This window comes from Bubalus kerabau, chromosome 2 (genome assembly GCF_029407905.1).
Source record: "Bubalus kerabau isolate K-KA32 ecotype Philippines breed swamp buffalo chromosome 2, PCC_UOA_SB_1v2, whole genome shotgun sequence".
In the NCBI taxonomy this organism is placed as follows: Eukaryota; Metazoa; Chordata; class Mammalia; order Artiodactyla; family Bovidae; genus Bubalus; species Bubalus kerabau.
In genome coordinates this window covers 30,859,470-30,883,931 of record NC_073625.1, presented here as the reverse complement: position 1 = coordinate 30,883,931, position 24,462 = coordinate 30,859,470, and the positions used below count along the sequence as shown (strand labels likewise).

At 45.0% G+C, this 24,462-nt stretch overlaps 1 protein-coding gene across 1 annotated transcript in view; it reads right to left on the bottom strand.

Moving 5' to 3' along the window:
* The window catches only part of ENPP6 (ectonucleotide pyrophosphatase/phosphodiesterase 6), an 81,025-nt gene that overhangs the window by 18,963 nt on the left and 37,600 nt on the right, over positions 1-24,462 (bottom strand). Inside the window, exons 3-6 of the mRNA XM_055567434.1 lie at positions 10,218-10,329; positions 5,303-5,444; positions 3,294-3,473; positions 287-424 (exon numbers count right to left, since the gene is read on the bottom strand). Of these exons, the coding sequence (XP_055423409.1) occupies positions 287-424; positions 3,294-3,473; positions 5,303-5,444; positions 10,218-10,329 (572 nt within the window). The remainder of the gene's footprint in view (positions 1-286; positions 425-3,293; positions 3,474-5,302; positions 5,445-10,217; positions 10,330-24,462) is intronic.

Genomic DNA, 24,462 nt, shown 5'->3' with positions numbered 1-24,462 from the left:
TAGGTTACATTGTAAGCCTGGGTAATTGAGTTAAGGCCCGTTTGTTAAAATACAACAAGTCTGGAGCCACGAAGTCTAAACCTTGGCTCTGGGTCGGAGCCTCCCGTTTGCATCTGCAGTCATCTGACCAAGCCTTTCAATTCTCTCAAGAAGGAAATAACGCAGCCGATGAGAGAGTTGGGTAAAAAAATGAACATTTTCAAGTGGAAAAGGTGAGTAATTATTTACCTTTGGCTGTTTGATAGAATTTGTATCATGGATGTCTTGTCATGTGTTTTATGTTTACCTCAGTTATGAACCATCCTTCATCGGCCACTAGGGTCAGAGGGGAGACAAACTTCCCTTTCTTGTAATAGAACCTGCTGGGAATGTCTTCCTTCGCGTAGACAGTCATGTGCTCCAATCGCCTCACTTTGTTATATATCTGTAAAGAGAGCCAAGAAGGACCAGGTTTGCATTCTCTTTCTTACATATATGGGACCATATACTGGACCTGGCAGAGAGGATCCTCTTATAAAAACTTACTTATGTCAAAAATGGTGACTGCAGCCATGAAATTAAAAGACGCTTATTCCTTGGAAGGAAAGTTATGACCAACCTAGATAGCATATTCAAAAGCAGAGACATTACTTTGCCAACAAAGGTCCATCTAGTCAAGGGTATGGTTTTTCCAGTGGTCATGTATGGATGTGAGAGTTGGACTGTGAAGAAAGCTGAGTGCCGAAGAATTGATGCTTTTGAACTGTGGTGTTGGAGAAGACTCTTGAGAGTCCCTTGGACTGCAAGGAGATCCAACCAGTCCATTCTAAAGGAGATCAGCCCTGGGTGTTCCTTGGAAGGAATGATGCTAAAGCTGAAACTCCAGTACTTTGGCCACCTCATGCAAAGAGTTGACTCATTGGAAAAGACTCTGATGCTGGGAGGGATTGGAGGCAGGAGGAAAAGGGGACGACAAAGGATGAGATGGCTGGATGGCATCACCGACTTGATGGACGTGAGTCCGAGTGAATTCCAGGAGATAGTGATGGACAGGGAGGCCTGGCATGCTGCGATTCATGGGGTCGCAAAGAGTCAGACACGACTGAGTGACTGAACTGAACTGAGCTGATGTCAAAAATACTATAGCAAAATTAAAATATGAATGAGAAATTGGTCTGCCTGGCATTAAATACCCCCAATATCAAAGAAATGCATTTATTCTTTGACTCGACCTAGAGCATGTCCTACCTACACCTGATTCTAAAAGAACCAGTAGGGATGTCCCTGGCAGTCCAGTGGTTAGGGCTCCATGCTTATAAAGTAGGGGGGGCTTGAGTTCGAGCCCTGGTCGGGGAACTAGGATCCCACATGCCATGTGCCCCCCCGCCCAAAAAAGTACTAGTAACTGTTTGCCATTAATTACACTGATGATCTGACGAAGACGTAAACCCTATACGTATTTTCAGTATTTAGCAGCAGCTTAAATCTATATGGCTAAAATTAAAACCAACTGGCTGATGTTGATTCTTTGGTGCTTAGCCAAATCAGGCATTCATTCCTGGGTAGACCTGAATAGAAAATTGAGTTTATCCACTCAACTCGGGAAAATAATGAGTTTTTAGGCTGCTTGGTAGAGAGTTTCTAATGGCCCTGGCAGTTATGATTTCCTATATAAGAAAACCCGTAATTCTTAAGGAAAGGAGGGTGCACCCCCAGAAAGATTTGAGATAAGTGGAAACTCCCATGGCACACAGGGGGTCTCACAAACTCTTGTGTCCATCATGGGATGAGCTGTCACCCAAACACAGCCCCTGCTCCTGAATAATCCACCAACCGCTTTAGGCAGCTTGCACCTGCCTGACGTACACACCACATTGGAAGCAAGAAGCTCTTCCCAGCTTGCGAGCCACTGATGCTCTCGCATCCTGGGGCCCAGGTGCCAAGTTGGAGACACGGATGGTGCTCCATGCCCGCGAAACAGAACTTCTTTGCAAGAAGTCCCGTCGACTGCGGGAGCTGCCAGTGTGGAAAGTATTCTTCCCAGTTTCACACTTACGGAGCTCACGGGAATGCTGAGCACACATGTTGAATACCTGCACTTGCTGACCATGGAGCTTGAGAAAAGGGTGGGCATCTGTGTGGGGAGGGGATGAGGCTGGGGGGAACAGCTTTGTGGGCACCGTGCTCCTCAACCCCATACGGACAGATCTCAGACTCTTAAGTGGGAGGGAGCAGGCAGGGTTGGCAGGGGGGTCTCTCTCTGGGCCAAAACGGAGGACACTACCCCCTACCCCAGCCTGCACCAGCAGTCCATCAACACCAACCACGCCACTGCCGTGAGGACAGGTAGAGGCACCAGGCCCAGCTGAGGCCCATTCCTGGCTCCCTGTGGGTGGTGCCCCCACTGTAGGTGGGGTGGGACCCCCGGAGGAAGATGGCAGTTCTCTCCGGGAGTGGGCAGAAGCTCCAGGGCCTGCACTGGGAGACGACCATGCCACACGGGGCCAAGCAGTCAGCCAGTGGTGCCACTTGCTCCTTTAGCTCCTCAGTGTGGTGTGCCAGCCACTCAGATGGAAGTATTGTTCGGAGGGACAGGTGAGTGGGGTCTTGCCATCCCAGGTGCCCAGTTCCCGGGGGCAAGGACTGCCACACCCTCTTGGGAATGGCACTCTCCAGGGGTGATCACTGTCCTTGGTGACCATCTGCAGTCCCTGCCATGGGCCCAGCAAACTTCTCCGTGCTTCAGAGCCACCCAGGAGGGCGGCGATGATGCCGCCAGCTTCCAGGCAGGACAGAGATGCAGCAGGAAGGCTGTTCAGGGAGCCACTCAGCTGCTGAGGGTTGGAGTCCCATCCCTGGCCAACCTAAGGCACACACGGCCTCAGCCTGGGTTCACTGGTCACCTTCTCCCCATGCCTTGGTGGGAACAGACTGGACTGGCCACTTTCTTCCAGAGAAGAGCACCCAGTGCGGGCATCCACTGTGCCCAGCTGTGCCTGACACGTGCTGCATGTTGCCCAAGAAGAAAGCAGCCCTGTTAGGGGCTGGGCCCTTGGCAAGCTGAGCACTGCACATCCTTCATCTCGCTTCAGAGCAACCAGCGTTCCAAGCTCATCTCAGACAAGGGAAGACACGGGAAGGTGAACCGCTGGACAGAGGTCACCCGGCAAGGGAAGGGCCGGGTGGGTCATCCGTCTCCAAAGTCCTGGCATCCCGAGGATGCCCGGCATTTCCGCCTTGAAACTACAGATAAAGACCCACCACAGGCACCCCCATTCCCCGCCCCGACTGGGCCCACCACCCACCCTTCTTACCTCAGAATGCTTCCCTGGGGCTGGCCACAGGCTCACGACTGGCCCTCGCCCCTTCAGCTGCTGCAGGTCACGGAGGTTGATGTAGTTATCCAGTTCGATCACTTTGTCTATCCAGGAAATGTCAGTCATCCCGTGATCTGAGAAGATGATGACGTTAAGGTCGTCCTGCAGCTCCCGTTCCTTGGGGGTGGGTGGGGGGCAGGAGAGGCAGTCAGGACAGCGTCCACAGAAGGGCTGTCTCAACACCAGCTGTCTTGCAAAGAGGTGTTTTCTTTTTTTTTTTTAATTTTTTTTTCACAACAAAAACATTCATTTTGTATTGGGGTATAGCCAATTAACAATGCTATGATAGTTTCAAGTGAACTGTGAAGGGACTCAGCTGTACATACATGTATCCACTCTCCCCCCAAACTCCCCTCCCATCCAGGCTGCCACATAACACTGAGCAGAGTTCCCTGTGCTGTACAATAGGTTTTTGTTGGTTATCCACTTTAAATATAACAGTGTGTACCTGACCTTCCCAAAGTCCTTACTTACAGGCTATAGGAGAAAGAGTTTGTCCTCAGTTCTGAATTTAATCACCTACTTGTCTGCCTTGATGCAACACGGCTCAAAATCATAGCAGAAGCACTTTGGGGAGGGGAGCCTGGGAGCCCATGCTGAACATGATACATACAGGCTCCAGGTTTTTAAGGTAGCCAGTCTGTTTTCATCCTCTTTGGGGCTTGCAACATACTCATGTGGGAAATATGATGACTATCACTTGCCCATTTTACACACGTTTGAAACATTAAGCCCAGGAAAATTTTTTAAATTAATACTTTAAGTCAGACAGAGAAAGTCAAATATCATATGATATCATTTTTATGTGGAATCTAAAAAAAAATGCTTCAAATGAAATTATTTACAAAACAGAATTAGACTCATGGGCATAGAAATCAAACTTATGGCTACCAAAGGGGAAAGTGGAAGGAGAAGGATAAATTAGGAGGTTGGGATTAACATATACACTACTGTATATAAAATGAACATAAGGTGGTGGTGGTGGTTTAGTTACTAAGTCGTGTCCAACTCTTTGCAAACCCATGGACTGTGGCCCACCAGGCTCCTCTGTCCATGGGATTCTCCAGGCAAGAATACTGGAGTGGGTTGCCATGCCCTCCTCCAGGGGATCTTCCTGAATCAGGGATTGAACCTGCATCTCCTGAGGCTCCTGTTTGGCAGGTGTATTCTTTACCATTGGATCACCTGGGAATACTGTAAAAATACAAGGAACTATATTCAATACATTGTAATAGCCTATAATGAAAAAGAACCATATACATATGTGTGTGTGTGTGTGTGTGTGTAACTGAATTGCTTTGCTGTACACCTGAAATTAGCACATTTCAAATCAACTATACTGCCATAAAAAAATAAAATTAAGAAATAATACTTTGCTTAAAGTCATTCAGTAAGAGTGTGGCAGGATCAGGGAGAGAACCCAGGCCTGGTTTTGATGCCCATGGCGACCTGGTGACCAGACTGATAGGCTTGGGGTAAAGCATCGGCCCATTTCACCCGCTGAGCCAGGCGGCCATGCAGATCAGGTCACTTCAGCACCTCTGGCCTGGCTGCTCACAGGGGATCTTGTGGTGGCTGGGGACACGCTATATGAAGAAAAGCTTCCCTAGGGGCTCAGCTGGTGAAGAATCCACCTGCAATGCAGGAGATCTGGTTCGATCCCTGGGTTGGGAAAATCCCCTGGAGAAGGGAAAGGCTACCCACTCCTTTTCTGGCCTGGAGAGTTCCAGGGACAGTATAGTCCATGGGGTCGCAAACAGTTGGACATGACTGAGCGACTTTCACTGTATGAAGAAAAAGTGAACCTACCCCCCAACCCCCAGACCCTTGAGCTGGCCCAGTCAGCTCTCAGAGTAAGAAGGGCGATGTCGAGGGCTGGGACAGTCCAGGAGACAGAGGAGAGGGACAGAGGGGAGGTTAGCCCAGTGGGCTGGATTTCCGGTCACCTGGATCCACTTGGTCATGTACGCCATCACAGTGTCCACGGCCTTCACGGCGTCTTTCCTCTGTGGCGACGAGGGCCCGTAATGGTGGCCTTCCACGTCGACACGCTCGTAGTAGATGGCCACCAGGTCCGCCTGGCCGCTCCTGGGGGGCAGGGAGAGAGGTGCGGCTGAGAGAAGCCCCCCAGCCTTCTCCCCTCCCAACCTGCAGCCCCAATGGGGGCGGGCCTGTAGGCCGGGCACAGCTGACACCCTAAAACAAGCAAGTGGGTTCTCCGAGGGAGAGACAGGAAGAGTGCATCTAGACCTGCCAGTCCCAAGCACCATGGCGACGAAAGCCACAGAATGTGCTTCTGCGTCACCTCCGCTCTCAGCTCATCAGGACCCAGGAGTCGGAAGAGGCGGCCACAGGCAGGGGATGGTTCTGAAAGCCCCCCTCCCTGCCCGGTGGCGGAAGATTAGAGAAAAGAGGAGCGATCATTCAAGTAACGGCTGTCCCATTACTGCTGGCCTTCGAGGAAGCCTCTAAAGAAAACACTGAGCTGGAGGTGCAACTGACTGGCAAGGGTAAGAGCAAGCTTTACCAGGCCACCTTGCAGGAGGCAGACAGGTTTGCATTCAAGGCTTGACATCAGCAGACACTCCAAGCATGCTTGTTCCCTGGGCACCCAGGAAGGCTCAGCTCCAGGGTGGACACAGAGTGAATTCTAGAACTGACCACACTTCCTGCCTCCCAGGAAGACTCGGTTCTGGCTAAACGCCCGCTCTGGGCCAGAGTACTGGTGGTAAAAACCCAGCTATGTAAGCCTCCACGTGGGGCTGAGACCAAGCGGGAACTAGAGAGATGAACTGGACTAAGGAGGCTGAGGGAGTCAGGGAGGAGAGAAAACATGGGGCCAAGTGCCCGCCCTGCCCTGCACAGCAGGGGGCTTCCTACCGTGACTGCCCCGCCCCCAACCCCTCCCAAAGCGGGGGAACAGAGCTACAGTGGTGAGGATGCTGGTGATAACGAGTGCAGCAGTAGAAGCAACCGACAAAAGAGAAGCAATGGAAAAGGAATGAAGGCTAACTCCTTTGCTTGGACTTTACAAAGATTAATAACAAATACTCTTGGCAGACTGCCTCATTTATCTCGAAAAACTCTATCTAAACACACAAGGGAGGCGGCAAGGTCTCTCTGGGTGTGGTCTCCCTGACCCTTAGAATGAGAGGATGTGTGTCCTGAACACCTGCAGTGCCTTGGGCCTTGCGATCTACAGCAGAGGATAAAGAACCCCAGAGTAGTTCAAGAGTGTGGTTGCACAAACGAACACCCTCGCCCGTCCTTCAGGTCTCAGGGCGTGTCTGGATGCCCAGGCTCAGCTGGGTAGTCCTTACGGGCACTCCTGCAGCATTCCTGGTTCATCTCCAGATTGTGATTCTTCACACTGTGCTCTAATCACCCATTTATGTATTCTTCTCCCCTCTAAACTCCGGGGTTCTTTCGCCCTGGGTTGCATTCATTCTCCATGTATCTCAACTGAGCCTAGGATCTGGCATACAGTAGGAGCTCTGTAACTGTCGGTCGAAGGTATAACAATAGTAAGTGCTCAGTGTGTGTGTGCGCGTGCTAGGTCACTTCAGTTGTGTCCGATTCTTTGTGACCCCATGGACTGTATAGCCCACCAGGCTCCTCTACCCATTGGATTCTCCAGGCAAGAATAATGGAGTGGGTTGCCGTGTCCTCCTCCAGGGGATCTTCCAAACCCAGAGATCGAACCTGCATCTTCTGCATTGCAGGTGGATTTTTTACAGCTGAGGCACAGAGTGGGGAAGCCCCAAGTGCTCAATAAATGAGGGCTTTTTATGCATTATCAGAATTCATCCTTACAGCAACCCTATCAGGCACGAATACCAAAAACAGTGAGTTCAAGATGGTTGTCCATATCACTCAGCTCATGAGAAGCGGAACCAGCACTGAGACCCCGGTGGGGCTGACTCGACATCCTGACCCAACACCCTGAAAGGACTCAGCAGCCCGCACCAATGGGGAAACATTCTGCTTAGCCCAACTGACTTGTGGAAATGGTTCTCATTTGGCTATCGGGTCCCGCCAACCCCAAGAAAGCCGGGTGTGAGGTGCCATGAAGGCAGCGGCGAGACCTAGTCGCTCTCATTTCCTGGCGTGAGCTCTGTTGGATGTGCCTCCAGGCTGTGGGTCTGTGGTGAAGAGTGTCCCCAGAGAAAAGCTTGGGCAGATTCTGCAGGTGAGGAAATAGGCCAAAAAGGATGGAAGGAGTTGCTCAAGGCCTCACAGACCTGAGTCGCGGCTGCTGTGCTGTGTGTACTTAGTCGCTCAGTCGTGTCTGACTCTGTGACCCCGTGGCCTGTAGCCCACCAGACTCCTCTGTCCATGGGATTCTCCAGGCAACAATACTAAAGTGGGTTGCCACACCCTCCTCCAGGGCATCTTCCCAACCCAGGGATCAAACCCAGGTCTCTCGCACTGCAGATGGATTCTTTACAGTCTGAGCCACCAGGAAAACCCAAGAATACTGAAGAGGGTAGCCTATTTCTTCTCCAGGGGGAGTCATGACTAGGACTGGAAATTGTGAACCTTTCATGTCCAGTGTCAGGACACCACAAGCCCAGGCTTTCAAATGTCCACACCGATGCCATTCACTGCACAGGGATGGAGTCCAGAGTAGGTTCAGCCCTGCATCTTCCTTCTCCATGGTCATACTCATCAAGAGGGCACAACCTTTAATGATACTGTGACGCTGTCATACCTCGAGGTATACTTCATTCATGGTTTGAAGGAGACACGGCTTTCAAGGTAAGGGAGATTGCCAGTCAAGCATGATTTTCTCTTTTTAGAACAAAACAGACTGGTCCTTCTTTAACAAATACCGTGTCCTCTCTCCTCCATGATGTTGTTCAGTTGCTAAGACTTGTCCGACTCTGTGACCCCATGGACAGCAGCACACGAGGCTTCCCTGTCCTTCACTATCTCCCAGAGCTTGCTCAAACTCATGTCCATTGAGTTGGTGATGCCATCTAACCCTCCCATCCTCTCTCTCCCCCTTCCCCTCCTGCCCGCAATTTTTTTAGCATCAGGGTCTTTTCCAATGAATCAGCTGTTCACATCAAGTGGCCAAAGCATTGGAGTTTCAGCTTCAGCATCAGTCCGTCCTCTATGGTGGGGACTAGGTTCAGTTATTATTTGGTTGTTTCTCACAAATAATATTATCATCATTCATCCTTGCTAACATGTGGATGCCTAATAACAAATCCCCCTGCATTTACAGACAGCAGAGAATAAAACGTCCCTGAGGGTCCCCATAACGTAGGCAGTGGGGAAAAGTTCTTACTCAGGAATGGCATTTTCATACCAATCCCTAAACTTTTTTGAGGCCTATGTTCATTACACTGAGGGGATGATGGCATTTCCTTCACCATGTTTGCGCATAATGGAACTTTCCACAAAATCATACCCTCAGACATGCCTCCGCGTTTAGCTGCCTTGTGTACTTGAGCCTGGAGCATCCCAGACGTGCTGGTCCACACAGTACCTCCTGTTTTCTGTGCACACCTCCAGGGTGGGGCTTGGACGTGGGGAGAATTTCACAGGGTTGACTGGTTGCCCTGAAGTTCAATGAAATGCTTTCAGGTCACTACGTTTTAGACACTGCACCTTAATACAGCAGCCACCGGGCTGGCTTCTTTAAGGCTATTTGGTATATTCATAAATCTCCATGTGGTCAGAAAGCTAGTAAGTCTCACAGGTTTACCTGATGGCTTTGTGTCGGGAAGCTGTCAACCCCAGATGCCAGGAACACTGGAGCTGCGATGCTTGTGATTTGGGGATTTATATGCATGCCTTTTGTGAAAGACATCTATGTGGGAGCACGTTGATTCATGAGGGACTGGAGTCTTCAAGGGCTGAGCGCGCTTGCCTGTTTGGAGCTTAGCTGACAAATTCTTGGTGGCCAGCTGTTTTCCACATGGGTCTGGTCTCCATCACAGGTCAGCTCATTTGTAACGGAGGGGCCGGGTGAGGAGCGACAGATGGGAACGCCTACAGATCTGTTTCTGGCCCTTTATAGCCTCCAGCCCAGGAACCATGCCAGAAGGACATGTGGCCATGAGCCCAGTTACCTGAAAGCTATGTGGGGCCCCCAGCCCTGGGGTTTCAGGGACACCCAGATCTCCCATCACCTTAGGATTCTGTCCAGATCTCTTTGCAATATAAAAAAGTTCAGAATGTCACATCCACTTTCCTTACTGAAGTGGATTGGAAAGAAGGAATTAGGCAGAGAGAAATGGAGGCAGTTTAAAGGGATAGTTGAAATTGTTGACTATGAAAAAATTCAAGACTTAGAAGTTAAGTCAGTTTCCCTGACTCTCGTCTGCTATTCAGGAGAGCTCTACTGACCTGCGTTTTTTCAAACTAGGTGTGATGATAGTTCCATGGGGAAGAAGAAAAAAGCTTTTATGTTCTAATATGCCAATAGGCTTTGTACATTTCCAAGAAGATGGCAGAGCAGGCAATTTCTCCAAACTTTTTCCACCACAGATCTTCCCTTTTTTTTTTTTTTTTTTTGTCAAAACCTTATCAATGTCTTCTGAGAGCCAAGCATTCACTATATCACGATTAGAGAAACGCTGACATTCACATGGCTTCTCTACTATCCATCAACATAAAGAATAAAGTCCCAAATACCTAGAGACTTCCTTGCCCTCAATTCAGCGTTTCCAAAGACCGTTCCTACCTAAAATTTCTCATGCTAGCAGGTAGCAATTACCACGTGAAAGGCTCACCACCTCTCTGAAACATCGTGCCACCTGTCCCAAAGGGTTCTTAATCCATTAAAGCATTCTTTATTGGTCCTGGAAACAAGGAAGAACACTGGCATGGCTAAGAATTTGGGACACTCACTTGAAGACGTCAAGAGCGCCGCTGACTGCATTGACAAAATTGATATCCGTTGGGACAGATTTATACTCGAGGCAGTAAGTAGGTCTGACACCAAGAATCTCAACTTCACAGCCTAAGGAGGAGAAAGATGGTAAATGGTTACCTTCTTCAGTAATCAAGGTAGGGTCATAGGACAATTTTAGGAAGCAAATAACATTAGTCGAAACAAAAATTTTTGTTCCTTTTTATTAAATAAAAATGTATTAGTGATAGGTGGTGTATTTAGCTCTAATTTTGTTTAAGTGGGTCTTAAATGTCATTTCTATACAACACTTGGGTAGAAGAAGAGGGTGACTGAGGATGAGATGGTCAGATGGCATCACAGACTCAATGGACATTGAGTCAACGGAGTTTGAGCAAACTCTGGGAGATAGTGAAGGACTGCATGCTGCAGTCCATGGGATCTCAAAGAGTCGAACACAACTGAGTGATTGAATGATGGATGACGGTACAACACTGGTATCTTCTGACAAGAACTGGCAAAGTTGGTTAATGGTTATCTTTCTCAGTTTGAAACAATGACAAAAATTAATTAGAACACAAAATGTCTCAACTTTTTTTCCTATAGAATTTTTACAACTACTAATTCTTCTAGTGTATCTTTGCCTGTTCTAGAATCAAGTAGAGAAAGTGAAAGTGAAAGTCGCTCAGTCATATCTGACTCTTTACAACCCTGTGGACTATCCAGTCCATGGAATTCTCCAGTCCAGAATATTGGAGTGGGAAGACTTTCCCTTCTCCAGGGGATCTTCCCAACACAGGGATCGAACCCAGGTCTCTTGCACTGTAGGCAGATTCTTTACCAGCTAAGCCACAAGGGAAGCCCAGTATCAGGTATAAGGTAGTATCTGACTAGCTTGGGAACAATAGTCTGACTGGACTCAGAAGTACTGTACTGATGGAAATGCCTAAAAATCACTGACTTCAAGCAAGGATTCTAAGCTAAACTTTTGCCTCTTCCAAAATGAAGTAAAAGAATGAAAGGCATTTAGATGTTAGGAGCTGCTGTGGCCTCAGTTTTTTCGTCACAGGCCCTGAACAAGTTGAAATGGTTGCCCTAAGAAAGAGCCACCAAACCTTATCATCAGAAAATAGAGCAGGAGAGGAATGAGCCAGCCTCAGTTTAAAATAGTTGAGTCTGTTTCTTGGGCACCAATTAGGTCACTATGTTCAGACATAGCATCTCCATCCGGTTTTGTTCTAGAATCTAGCCTAGTGGGAGAGGACCTCGTGAAAACAGTATCAGACTTGAAGTCTAAAGTGAGGTGCCTGTTTTCTGGGTGGTAAGGGAGCTCAGACACAGGCACATGTAATTCAGATATTGTTTCCTCCTGGAAGCTTTCCTCGAATCCCCATTTGGACTCAGTCTTATAGACTGTGTCTGGCTGCTGTGTTGGGGGATGGAGGTGGAAAGAAAGAGATGCCCAAGCGATGAGAGCAGTGGAAACAAGAGTTCAAAGGGAGAAACAATAAGGTGTGTGGAGACCAGCAAGTAGGGCACATTCCCAGGCAAGGAGGGGTCTGGAGGCCAGACGGTCTTTCTTGTAGCCCAGAGAAAATGAGTCCCATGTAAACTTGGCATAATCCTTATGAATCCTATATAATACTGGATTGTGCCTCCATTTTATCAGGAGAAACTGAGTCAGAAAGGTGGCGAGATTGTCCCACTGCCACAGCGCAAGTGTGAGGAGGAGCTAGCATTAGAATCTAGGGTTACCTGACTCTGAAACTTCAGGTATTCTTTTAAAATAGTACCTGATGAATTCAGACATGCATGGACAGAAATTATGGAAACTAAAGACAGAGATATTGCAATACTATTAAGATTTACTCAAGTTTATTGAGAAATAAGTCAAAATAAAAGAATCTAAGAATGAATAAGATAGGGTTTTAAAATAAAACAACAGCAAATGATGAAGTCTCCAAAAACAGTTAAGTATTAGTAATAAGTATTAATGTAATTATGTGAAAAAATTTTTTTGAAAAATAAGATGCATATTTTAAAAATGTTTAATAACCTGTATCCAAAGTTCCAAGTTATTTCAACAAAAATTAAAGGAAAAGCATTTTTATTTTTGTTAGCAGGAAGGAATCATTAATATATAGCTTTTATTCTAGACACTTATTTTAAACGATTGGAATATACAGAAAAAAGCTGTATGCATAACTTCCAAGTCACTAAAGGAAAAAAAAGATGCGTAAAAATCAAAGTACATGAGAAGTTTTTTTAGAAAGGAAATATCCAAGAAGCACTAATACTGAAAGCATAATTAAAGAGAAAATCAAATATACTTGTTTCAAAATCAATGTGAATGGGTTACACTCTATTCTTGCAAGAATGTCAACATGAAGTAACTATAAACTATTTTTTTTAATTTATAGTTTAAGTAAAAGGACACAGAAATGTTAGCTATAAAAGAGTAGACCAAAGAAACCCACCAAAAATAAACCAAAAAATCAGGTCTATCAATAGTATTAAAGTTGATTATGGTCTCATAAGCCTGAAACAGCTACAAATCCACATCAATCATTTAGAATGTGAGTTAGTATTCATGTACAATAAATATACACAACACAACACACAGAAGGCTTGAAAATATAAAGTGCAAAATTACAGTCTTGGTGGGAGACTTTAATGACAGCTCAAGATATAAAGAATAAAGAAATATATAAGATATAGCTACATAAAGATACAGAGGCTTTGAATGTTAGTATCAATAAGTTGTATTCAATGTGTGTGAGAGCTCAGTCACCTCAGTCATATCCAACTCTTTGCGACCCTATGGACTGTAGCCCACCAGGCTCCTCTGCCCATGGAATTCTCCAGGCAAGAATACTGGAGTGGGTTTCCATGTCCTCTTCCAGGGGATCTTCCCAACCCAGGGACCAAACCAGGGTCTCCTGCATTGCAGGCGAATTCTTTACAGTCTGAGCCACCTGGGAAGCCCAAGTTGTAGTCAATAGACATTGAAAATTTATCTTATTATTATTGAATCTTATTACTATAGAATTCTTATAAGAATGGAATTATTATAAAAATACAACAGTTGGAAAAGCTGACCATATTCTCATCCACAGAGAAAATCTCAATAACTTCCCAAAAGTAGAAACTTTATAGCACAATGCATATTATCTCTGACCACAGGTAATAAAACTAGAAATTAATCCTAACAGTTAACTAAAAATAAATCCAATTCATTATAAATAAAAAAGAAAACCTCTGTGAAACTTAATGTAAAGAGGAAATGAAAACTTCACTGACAGGCTAGTTATTAACAATGGTGAAAATTCTACATTTCAGAACTTCGTGGGACACATTTTCATTTAGGTCAGAAGCAAATAGGAACATTGCCATCACCACTGCCACTTGTTACTGTTACAGAACTTCTTATCAAGGCAATCAACAAGAAGCAGAAATAAAAAAGGAGTGCTGGAGTCAGGAGGCATGCACGAGCATTCCTCTATGGGAACATTTGAAAAAAACTTTTTGTCACCCGTGGCAAAATACTCATTTTGCTTCATGACACAGAACACACACACTCACAGAAGAAACAGATGTTGCGTCAAACTATGTGCAATGCCTGCTGATATCCTTGTTCTATTCTGTTTTACGTAGGTTTTTTAAAACACTGGTCTGTGATCCATGTTTAATATCATGTCCTTGTGAATCAAGACCAGTGTTTGAAAAACACCAATATGAGGGCATGCGCCTAGGAATGAATTTCTGGGTCGCGCTCCTCTATAGTGGCAACGTTAGGTAATACTTTTGCCATTTTGATTGTATACATGCTTTGCCTTGCAAGCCACTTCAGAAAACATATTCTAAGATAATAGAGTTGCATATACAAGCATCTTTAATACAATATTATTTAGAATATGAAATAAAGAAGCAATTTAAACATTTGGTAATAGAGGTATGTTTAAATTATCGCACATCCAAATAATGAAATGCCATACAGGAATTAAAATTACGTCATTTGTATTCACTGGTATACTATTTTATGTGAAAAGAGGCTAGTGAATAGTTGGTAAAGGAATTATCTCATTTTTGTAAATATTTAAAAGATGATTGTGTCTAAGAAAGAGTGGAAGTGAATATAACAAAATATAAGAAAGGGTAAAATTTCAGTGGCTGATTTGGTAGACTTATTCTTGGCTAAACTGAAGTCATTCCGAAGTTCCTTTCCATCCCTTAGTATAAAAAGAGGGAAACTTTCTCAAGTGCCCAGGCTCACTTATGACTAGGAATGGTCACGTGACCCACCACTGGCATTGGTATCTGCTGAGATGCTTCGAGTGGGAAGCTTTGCTTCCACATAAAAAATAAACATGAGGTGCCAGCACAATCTCTTTTCCCCTTTTGCAGTTAGGAATGTAGGTTGTAAGGATATGATCTCTGGACTGGGGGCAGCCGTTTTGAAACCATGAGTCAACAAGCATGAAGATAAAAAGTTAATATGCCAATATGGAGCAGAAGGATAGAAAGAGCCTAGGTTTTTCAAAGGACATGTTAAGCTGCTGAACCACATAAAGTACATACTTCTTATGTGATACAAAGAAATTCCTATGTGTTTAGCCATTGTACACTGTTGGCTAGGTTTTCTAAAATTTGCGCTAAGTAGTTTCTAACTGATACAAAAGGATCATAGTTGACTTTTAAATTTCTATTATTGCTTATTGAATTGAACAAACTTTCCTAAAATAAATACCTGTTATTTTTGTAATAAGAAACCAAAGACATTTTTTAGTTGTAACTTCCAACTTCCTTCCAAAAGACACATTAGGACACAGAAGTTCTAGTATGAATATCCACTTTTTAAAAATTATGAGTAATGCTGATATAAACATTCTTGTACACATTCTTGGATGCACTTAGGTATGCATTTCTGTTGTAATCTGCATAGGAATAGATTTGCTAAATTTGGGATATGCGTATGTTCACCTTTATTATCAGTTACTTTCGAAGAGTTTTTCAAAGCTGTCAAATTAATTTGCTCCTCCCAGCACTATATGAGCCTGTGTTTCTCCACCCTTTTCATCACTTGGATGTGTAACTATTAATTTCCATTTAAGAATGACTTTAGTTGCATTCTACTTCATTATATGTTTAGTTCAGTTCAGTCGCTCAGTCGTGTCCGATGCTTCGCAACCCCATGAATCGCAGCACGCCAGGCCTCCCTGTCCATCACCAACTCCCGGAGTTCATTCAGACTCACGTCCATCGAGTCAGCGATGCCATCCAGCCATCTCATCCTCTGTCGTCCCCTTCTCCTCCTGCCCCCAATCCCTCCCAGCATCAGAGTCTTTTCCAATGAGTCAACTCTTCGCATGAGGTGGCCAAAGGACTGGAGTTTCAGCTTTAGCATCATTCTTTCCAAAGAAATCCCAGGGCTGATCTCCTTCAGAATGGACTGGTTGGATCTCCTTGCAGTCCAAGGGACTCTCAAGAGTCTTCTCCAACATCACAGTTCAAAAACATCAATTCTTCATTATATGTAGTATTTTCATTATTCCTCAGTCTAAGATATTTTCCAAATTTCCATACTTACTTCTTTGAACTATGAGTTATTTAGAAGTCTCTGGTTATTTTACAAATGTGTGGATTTAAATTTTTCTATTATCGATCATAATTGCACTGTAGTCAGAGAACACATTCTGTATAATTTCATACAGTTCCAGTTTGTTAAGAAATGCCCTATGGCTAACATACGGTCATTTTTGACAAACGTTCCATGTACACTTGGGAGTGATGGGTATTTAGCAGTAGCTGGGTACAGAGTTCTAGTAATATCAATTAGGTAAATATGTTAATTATGTTATATAAATTTTCTGTATCTTTCTAACCTTTTTCTTTTCTTTTTTTTTTTATCAATTACTGAGAAAGATGTCTTAAAAATCTATCATCATTGTGAATTTACTCATTTCTCCTTTTAGTTTCATCAATGTTTGCTTTATTTATTTTGAGATTGTATAATTAGGAGCATTAAAATTTAGAATTATTACAACTTCTTGGTAGATTGAACTTTTATATCAACACCAACTGTTGTTTATTTAAAAATAGTCAAAGCTTAGGGTCTGCACTAGCTAATGTTATAGCTGTACCAGCTCTCCTTTGCTGAGTGAGTGTGTGCTGTGTCTTTAAAAAATGCTATCACTTTCAACATTTCTGCATACTTACATTTAATGTAAGTTGTTTTGTTTTACATTTTGGCCGTACTGCACAGCATCTGGGATCTTAGTTCCCTGACCAGAAGTGGAACCTCTGCCCCCTGCAGTGGAAGCCCGGAGTCTTAGCTACTGAACCATCAGGGAAGTCCCAATGTACATCTTTTATAAGCAGCATATATTAGTTTTTGTTTTTTAATCCAGTCTGATAATAGCTGTTTTTAATGTAAATTTCTATTAAAGCTTAACAAAAACACATACAGAGTGAATAAATGATAAATATACTGTTGAACAAATTCTGACAAAGTAAATGCAGCTGTGTAGCCTGCACCCAGCCCAGGAAACAGAACATGACCTTCACGTACGAGTACTTCTCACGCCCCCTTTTAGTCACTGCCCTTCCAAGTGTAAACACTATTCTAACACTGTAGATTAGCTTTACCTGCTTTTGAACTTTATATAAATAGACTCCTTCAGAGTAATTGGAATATTTAATGAAATATTAGTTAAAAAAAAAAACAACTTCTACATGTAATGGACTTAAGGAAATTTTTGTGCTTAAATCAGCCACCCAAATACATGTCTTGAATTCATGATGCATTTGATAGCTTTTGTCTCCTTTCTTAATTCCTTTCAGATTATGTATGTACGATTATTGCTGTTCAATTTTCTCTCCTCTATTACCATGTATTTATATATTTTAATTAACCTCTATCGGTTAGCCTAAGCCTAAAGCCTAGCCAAAACCCTAAAGATGATTTTTTTTAATTGAAATATTGGTTTATTGAAATATAAATTTGTACTCCCATAACTTTCCAGGCAATGCAAAGAGACATTTGAACACTTCAACTCTGAATTTTACATTTCTCCCACTTTCTACGCTTCTCTTGCCATGTATTTTAATTCCTTATGAATTTTTAATCTAAAAATTATTGCGAAATATTACTATTATTATTAACTTATCTTTTTCTACACACTTACTCTTTCTGCGGCTCTTCATTCCTTCCTCCACCTCTGCGCTTCCATTTGTGATCATTTTTCTTCTGCCTAAAGAGTTTTGCCTTTCCTCTACTCTAAACCTGCTGGCAATAAGTTCTCTCAGCTCTCTGTCTCTAGAAGAAAAAATCATTATTTTGCCTCCATTTCTGAAGGATATTTTTCACTGAATACAAAGAAATGTTTTCCTTCCGTCGCTTTGGGAGTATCATTGCATTGTCTTTCTGGATTCCAACGTTTCTTTTGGAAAGTCGGCTGTCAGTCCTATCCATGCCTCTTTGCACAATTTTATGCTGCTGCTGTGAGGATTTTCTCATTGTCTAAGGAGTCAGCAGTTCTCATAGCCACAGTGTTCTCTCCCGGGCTTCACAGCACTTCTTGAGTCTGTGACTCGATATTTCTGGTCCATTTTGGAAAGTTCTCAAACGTCATCTCTCAAATGTCACTTGTGTCTTATCCTCTCTCTCCAACCCTTCCTCATGCGGCCTTTTTATGATGTCCCGTATGTCTTGAACATTCTTTCCTGACTTTTTTCATCCTGTTGCCTATTTAAGCTGGAGCGCTGTCTTCAGCTCTAGAATTCACTTTTTAAAAAAAGGTTCTAGTTTACTAGTACAAGTCTCCATTTCGTCACTTAGTTCTTTTATCACACCTCTCTTTAGGTCGTCTTGTATCTGGATCAGTGCGTTTGAGTCTATTGTCTACTGTGTTTCTCTTGATTTTTCAGTCAAGATTGGTCTATTTATTTCCTCTGTGTTTTCAGTCGGGCCTTGTTTTCCAATATTCTGTTTTTTTTTAAATAGCTGAATGCTCTCTATTGTATGTGGAAAATTGTAGCTATCATTTGACATTCTGTATGTTATTAACTTCTTCTGGAAAGCATATGCTTTTGCTTATCATGGGCATGTAGACTATAGGCAGACCATCTTAACCCAGAGTGAATTTACTTTTTAAACTATTTATTTATTTGTCTGCACCGGGTCTTACTTGCAGCACATGGGATCATTCATCTGTGGCATGTGGGATGCAGTTCCCTGAGCAGGGATTGAATCCAGGCCCCCTGCACTGGGAGGGCTGAGTCTATACTAGGGAACCACTGTGGAGGCCCCAACCCAGAGTGAATTTAGTCAGAGATGAAGATGATTTGATTTTCCAGTAGTCATATATGGATGTGAGAGTTGGACTATAAAGAAAGCTGAGCACCGAAGAACTGATGCTTTTGAACTGTGGTGTTGGAGAAGACTCTTGAGAGTCCCTTGGACTGCAAGGGGTGATCCAACCAGTCCATCTTAAAGGAAATCAGTCCTGAATGTTCACTGGAAGGACTGAGGCTGAAGCTGAAACTCCAATACTTTGGTCACCTGATGCGAAGAGCTGACTCATTTGAAAAGACACTGATGCTGGGAAAGATTGAAGGTGGGAGGAGAAAGGGATGACAGAGGATGAGACGGTTGGATGGCATCACTGACTCAATGGACATGAGTTTGAGTAAACTGTGGAAGTTGGTGATGGACAGGGAGGCCTGGTGTGCTTCAGTCCATGGGGTCGCAAAGAGTCAGACAAGACTGAGAGACTGAACTGAACTGAAGATGACTTGAAGTTCAGCTTGGGCTTTATGAGGGCTTCAGTCATCCAGAGGTCATCACCCCTTGTCTGCTTCTGCTGCTGCTGCTGCTAAGTCACTTCAGTTGTGTCTGACTCTGTGTGACCCCAGAGACGGCAGCCCATCAGGCTCCCCCATCCCTGGGATTCTCCAGGCAAGAACACTGGAGTGGGTTGCCATTTCCTTCTCCAATGCATGAAAGTGAAAAGTGAAAGTGAAGTCGCTCAGTCATGTCCGACTCTTAGTGACCCCATGGACTGCAGCCCACCAGGCTTCTCTGTCCATGGGATTTTCCAGGCAAGAGTACTGGAGTGGGGTGCCATTGCCTTCTCCGTGTCTGCTTCTAGTTCATTCTTACTTCAAGCATATTGTCTGTTATTGTCACAACTGAAAGTCTAGGATGTTTTCTATATCTTTTCTCCATGGTGACCCGTGAATCCCAATCTTTGTCATTTCCCCCATGCTGAGATCCTGTTAAAATCTCAGGTTAGTGTCTTAGTCTCTCAGGGGCTGCTTTTGAGGTCAGTGGTTGAATGGAGGAGAAATACGGTGCCAATTGTCAGATACACCCAGTTCTCTAGATCTTGGTCTGTGTCTGATGCATTACTTCCCCCCCAACACACACAATCCAGCAGAATTTTCAGTTGTTGCTGGAGAGAAGAGTTGTTTCAAAGTATCTTTGCCTGTCATTGTATCAAGTGGAATCCCAAATTTCAATAAATGATTTTTAAAAATAAAAAGTTAACAATTTTATTGGAAACACATCTCATAATGAAAGGAATAGGATCTTTTAAAAATCAGTTTGTATATGCATGGATGAATATGATGGATATGTAGAATGACACAAGTTTAGAATTGACTCTATTCCTATTTGTTAAGTCTAAGTGCTAAGACAGTAGTTTACATAAATAAGTAGATGGAAATAGAAATAGTTTGTCATTTAGTTCTTTGAACTGCATCTTTGAATGCTAACATTCACATAGTGATCTATCATCATAAATTTTTAAATACTGCTTCAGCTGACAATTCAATTAAGTTTTTCTTAAATAATTTAAAAGAGAGCATTGGAAGTTACTTGTTTTTTTTTTTTTTTTTAGGTTTTGTTATTTTGTCACTCACTGCATGCATTCTTTTCTATACACCTACTCCAATATTTTGACCTGTTCCTTTGTTTGGGCCTGGAGGCTTTTAAATACTAGGGGAATGCACCTTAATAAGGTTCCTGATCACCAAGGGGTACCCCTTTCTTGTATAAAGTGGGAAAACGACGCATTTTTAACCAGAACAGACTTTGCACTATATATGAAAGGTGATGATCTTCAAAGAGATTCCTTTACTGGTGCTCTTGGAAATCCTTACAGTTTGAAGACCCCTGAACTAGGAAAACGGGCAGTAGTACTGCTACTCTAGGGGAGCTTCAGAAAGCAGCAGGGTTTAGAGTGTCATGGGGAGCTGGAGGTAAGATGTGATGGATGGCTGTCATTTATTCTCAGGCTTGTCCCCCAGCTGAAGCTCTAGCAGCCAAGCAGAGAGAGGGAAAACCTTCACTGCAGAGAAAACCAAGCATTATTGCTCACTGTCTCTGCAGATAAGCAGAAAGCCAGATGATGGAGTGAAAGGATTGTGTCTCAACTCAGCAGAGATACCCTGAATGCAAGTCCTGCGGGAACAGTTAATTTGGATAGAACCTATGTACCTCCATGTGGATCCGGGAAGGGAGAGCCCAGTCCCCGAGTACACAGAAACGGCGGCCAGTGCAATCCTTCTGCGCACTCTGTCCTGAACGGTCTCTCCTGGGTGGAATTTCAAAAGGCAACACCAGTCACCAGACCTCTAGTATTGAAAACCCAGAATGAATAAATAACTGGCAAAGGAAACAGCCAGCCAGCAAAGACAGCCACGGTGGAGTGAAACATGGAATTAGTGAGTGGTAGTTTTAGAGAGGGCAAGGCTCATTATTCCTGGGAGAATTTGTGTGGGGGCTTGGTTTTATTTTCCTTAGTCTTTATCTGATGGAAATCAGTGCATCGGAGGGGCTGTGTTGCGTGGATCCCATGAGCTGTTTCTCTGGTCAGGAGTCTGTGGGCCCCTCTCTGGATCCACCACGGGCACCCTGCGGCTGCTTCCAGAACATTTTCATGGCTTCCCCAGGAGCGTGAGTCTGGTCAACCGAGGGCCTTCAGGTCACCCTAGCCGTGCCTGAGGAAAGCAGGGATTCCTGAATCTCTGCACGCCAGTCTGTGCGGAAACAAGGGCAGTGGCCTGGCTCTAGAAGTTTCAAAGACGAGCTGGGAACTTGGCAGAAAGCGTCTGGCAGGCCTTGGCTTTGCTGCATCTTGTTTCTTCGTGGTTCCCAGGGAACTTGGAAGGGAACTGCCCTTAATTAGGGCTCATTGTCTAGGTCCTCATCTTATCTTTGTCAGAAGTCTGTTTTCCCACCTCAGCAACCCAATAAAAATATCCTGAGCTGAAAATAAAGAGTTAGACGGAACTTAAAAGACAACCCAAGAGAACCACTAATCCCATGCACCTTTATGCAAACAAGAAAAAAAAAATTAAGGCTTTCTTCTTCAAAACACTTAACTTCCATCCACTGGAAAATTATTTTAATATATCCTAGCAACACTTGACTCTCTTGGGCCAAAATACTGTCAAAATAAACATGGGCATCTGTGACGGTGACAGTGTCAGCCAGGCCCCCACGGATGCAGCATCCGAACACAAGGAACAGCCCTTCGCAGCAGCCTCACGTCAGCCCTTTTTATTTTACAGCTGAGAAAGCAACGGTCTCAGGTGGAAGAGGTGACTGCCCCAAGGTCTCCTTGCCGTCTACTAATCAGCTTCCTGGCTCTGATACTTTCCTGCTGTTTTCCTGAATAATCCTTGCTTCCTGGCAGCTCCCTCCAAGGACCACCAAGCTGAGCCTGTGAAAATCACGCCTCTCCAAACTTCCTAGAACACAGGTCTCACCTTCCAAGTGCCGCTCGGCTTGCCAACTCTGATGCGTCTTGTAACAATAACCCCTGCGAGCTGCATTTTGTGCAGGTGTACGGCCGCTGAATACGTGTCTCTGGAGAGCTTATTAAAACAGCTAAGCCAATTAGCTCTCTTAGACACATGTAACCTTTTCCAGGGAGACACATCGGAGGCACAGGAGCTTGTGGGGACAAGTCCTTGGGGGAAGCTCGGCCTTTGATCTCAGAGACCCTTTCCTGGGTCCGCCTGGCCCACAGGGCTGGGAGGACTCTTCTGATCTGGGGACCTTGGGGCTGGGAGGACTGGCCTGGGCAAGGTGCCATAAGGGCTGGCCCGTGATCAGGGGCAGAGAGCTGAGATGAGAAGCACGCGTCCAATAGAGAGGATTGTGGAAACTCCACTGAGAATGACTCACTGGGCATAAGAGGTGACTGATAGGAACCCAAGGGCGGGGGCGGCATGTGCCCAACCCTGGCTGGGCAGCTGCTTTTGGAAGGCGGTGGGGAAACTTCACATTGTGAGGCCCAAAGTGGGTTGCGATCTCTGCCTCTGGGAGTCCGAAGGGAAAGTCTCTGTCCCGGGTCAGGGATGACACTTCTCCCCAGCAGACCCAGGTGAGGCGTGAGGGACCCCCCTGGCGCCCCCCTCTTACCAGCCACGAGCAGCTTCTTTGGGCCTCAGGCACATGATTCAAGATCATCGAAATCTTTCAAATGACTGCATGACCACAATGACGTTATGCTCCCCCCTGGGGCGGAGGGGGAAGGCGTCTTGACTGCTGCACACAGGGTGTCCCTACCAGAGCCTCCTCCCTGAACAGTGGTTTCCTGGTATTTGGATCCGAGAAGGCTTCCCTGGCAGCTCAGATGGTTAAAGGAAGGAACTTGGGGGGACACGTTTCAGTCTCCAGCAGCGTCTGTATCCTTATGTGGAGTGTCAGCTGCTGATCACAGTTACCCATTTCAGACTTTGTGTAGTCAGTCGTTCAACTGTGTCCAATGCTTTGTGACCCCATGGACTGTAGCCTGCCAGGCTCCTCCGTCCATGGGATTTTCCCAGGCAAGAGTTCTGGAGTGGGTTGCCATTTCCTTCTCCAGGGGCTCTTCCTGACCTAGGGATCAAACCTGCATCTCTTGTGTCTCCTGCATTGGCTAGAAAAAAAAGCAAATAAACTTCCATTGGGCTAAATCTCTGAGACTCTGGGGCTTATCTGTTTCTACAACTGATACTAATCTAACTAATACTCCTTGTTCCCTGAACTCAAGTTCCCTTACCTACTAACACCTAAGTCCCTGGATCTTAAGATCTGGCCATTTCCAGTTTCTGAGCTCTTGGCTCCTGCCTTAGTCTCTCAGCTGCAACCTTGTTCTATTCTCTGTAGTTCCATGAACACAATATGCCCAGGCCTGTTCCTCTTCGAACCTTAGCACGTGTTTCTTTCTTATGCCTAAGATGCTCCTAGAAACCTGTCCACATTCGCATCCAATACCACGTCTGCCGTAGTCACAGCATCATCCACGGTGGGGGCTGACTGCAGACTCCTTGTCTGCCTTGAGACCTGAGATGTGCTTGTTTGTCATCAGAATATACCAACTCCTAGCAGGAGTCAGTCGGAGAAGGCAATGGCACCCCACTCTAGTACTCTTGCCTGGAAAATCCCATGGATGGAGGAGCCTGGTAGGCTGCGATCCATGGGGTCGCTAAGAGTTGGACACGACTGAGCGTCTTCACTTTCCCTTTTCACTTTCATGCATTGGAGAGGGAAATGGCAACCCACTCCAGTGTTCTTGCCTGGAGAATCCCAGGGACGGGGAGCCTGGTGGGCTGCTGTCTCTGGGGTCACACAGAGTCAGACACGACTGAAGTGACTTAGCAGCAGCAGCAGCAGCAGGAGTCAGTGGATTCACTAACCAGAACAAAAAAGGTGGTTTTTTTTTTTTTTTCCTGTTTAATTGAAAAGTGTGGGGAAAAAAATGACAAATTTTATTCTTTGTACATTTTGTTTCCTTCAAAAACCAGTACGAGATGAGATACAATGATCATTGTCACTATACAAGCCCAGACTCTCCTGCAATAGAGGGAAATTAAAGAATACTGTGGGGTTATTATTATGAACCCTTCTTGATACTACACTGAAATTAAACAGCTACAGAGTTTGGAGCTGGCCAGTGATGCTGCAGATAATAAATCCAGATGCTGTCTTTGCCACCCCCACCATGCCCCTCGGCAGGGAACCTGGGGATGGCCACTCTCTCCGGGAAACTTTTCTTTCCTCTCGTCTCTGCAGCAAGTGGGGCCAACAGATTTCAGCTGGCCTGCTCTCCAGTGGGCCTTCCCCTGCCCCTGGGGTGACGTCAGGCCGCTCATCAGATGCCTTCAAAGGGTGATGTCACTCTCCTTCCTTGTACTTTTCATGGCTCTTCTGTCTTTCCTCCTGCTTCCAGAGCAACCCCTTTGCTTCCTCTG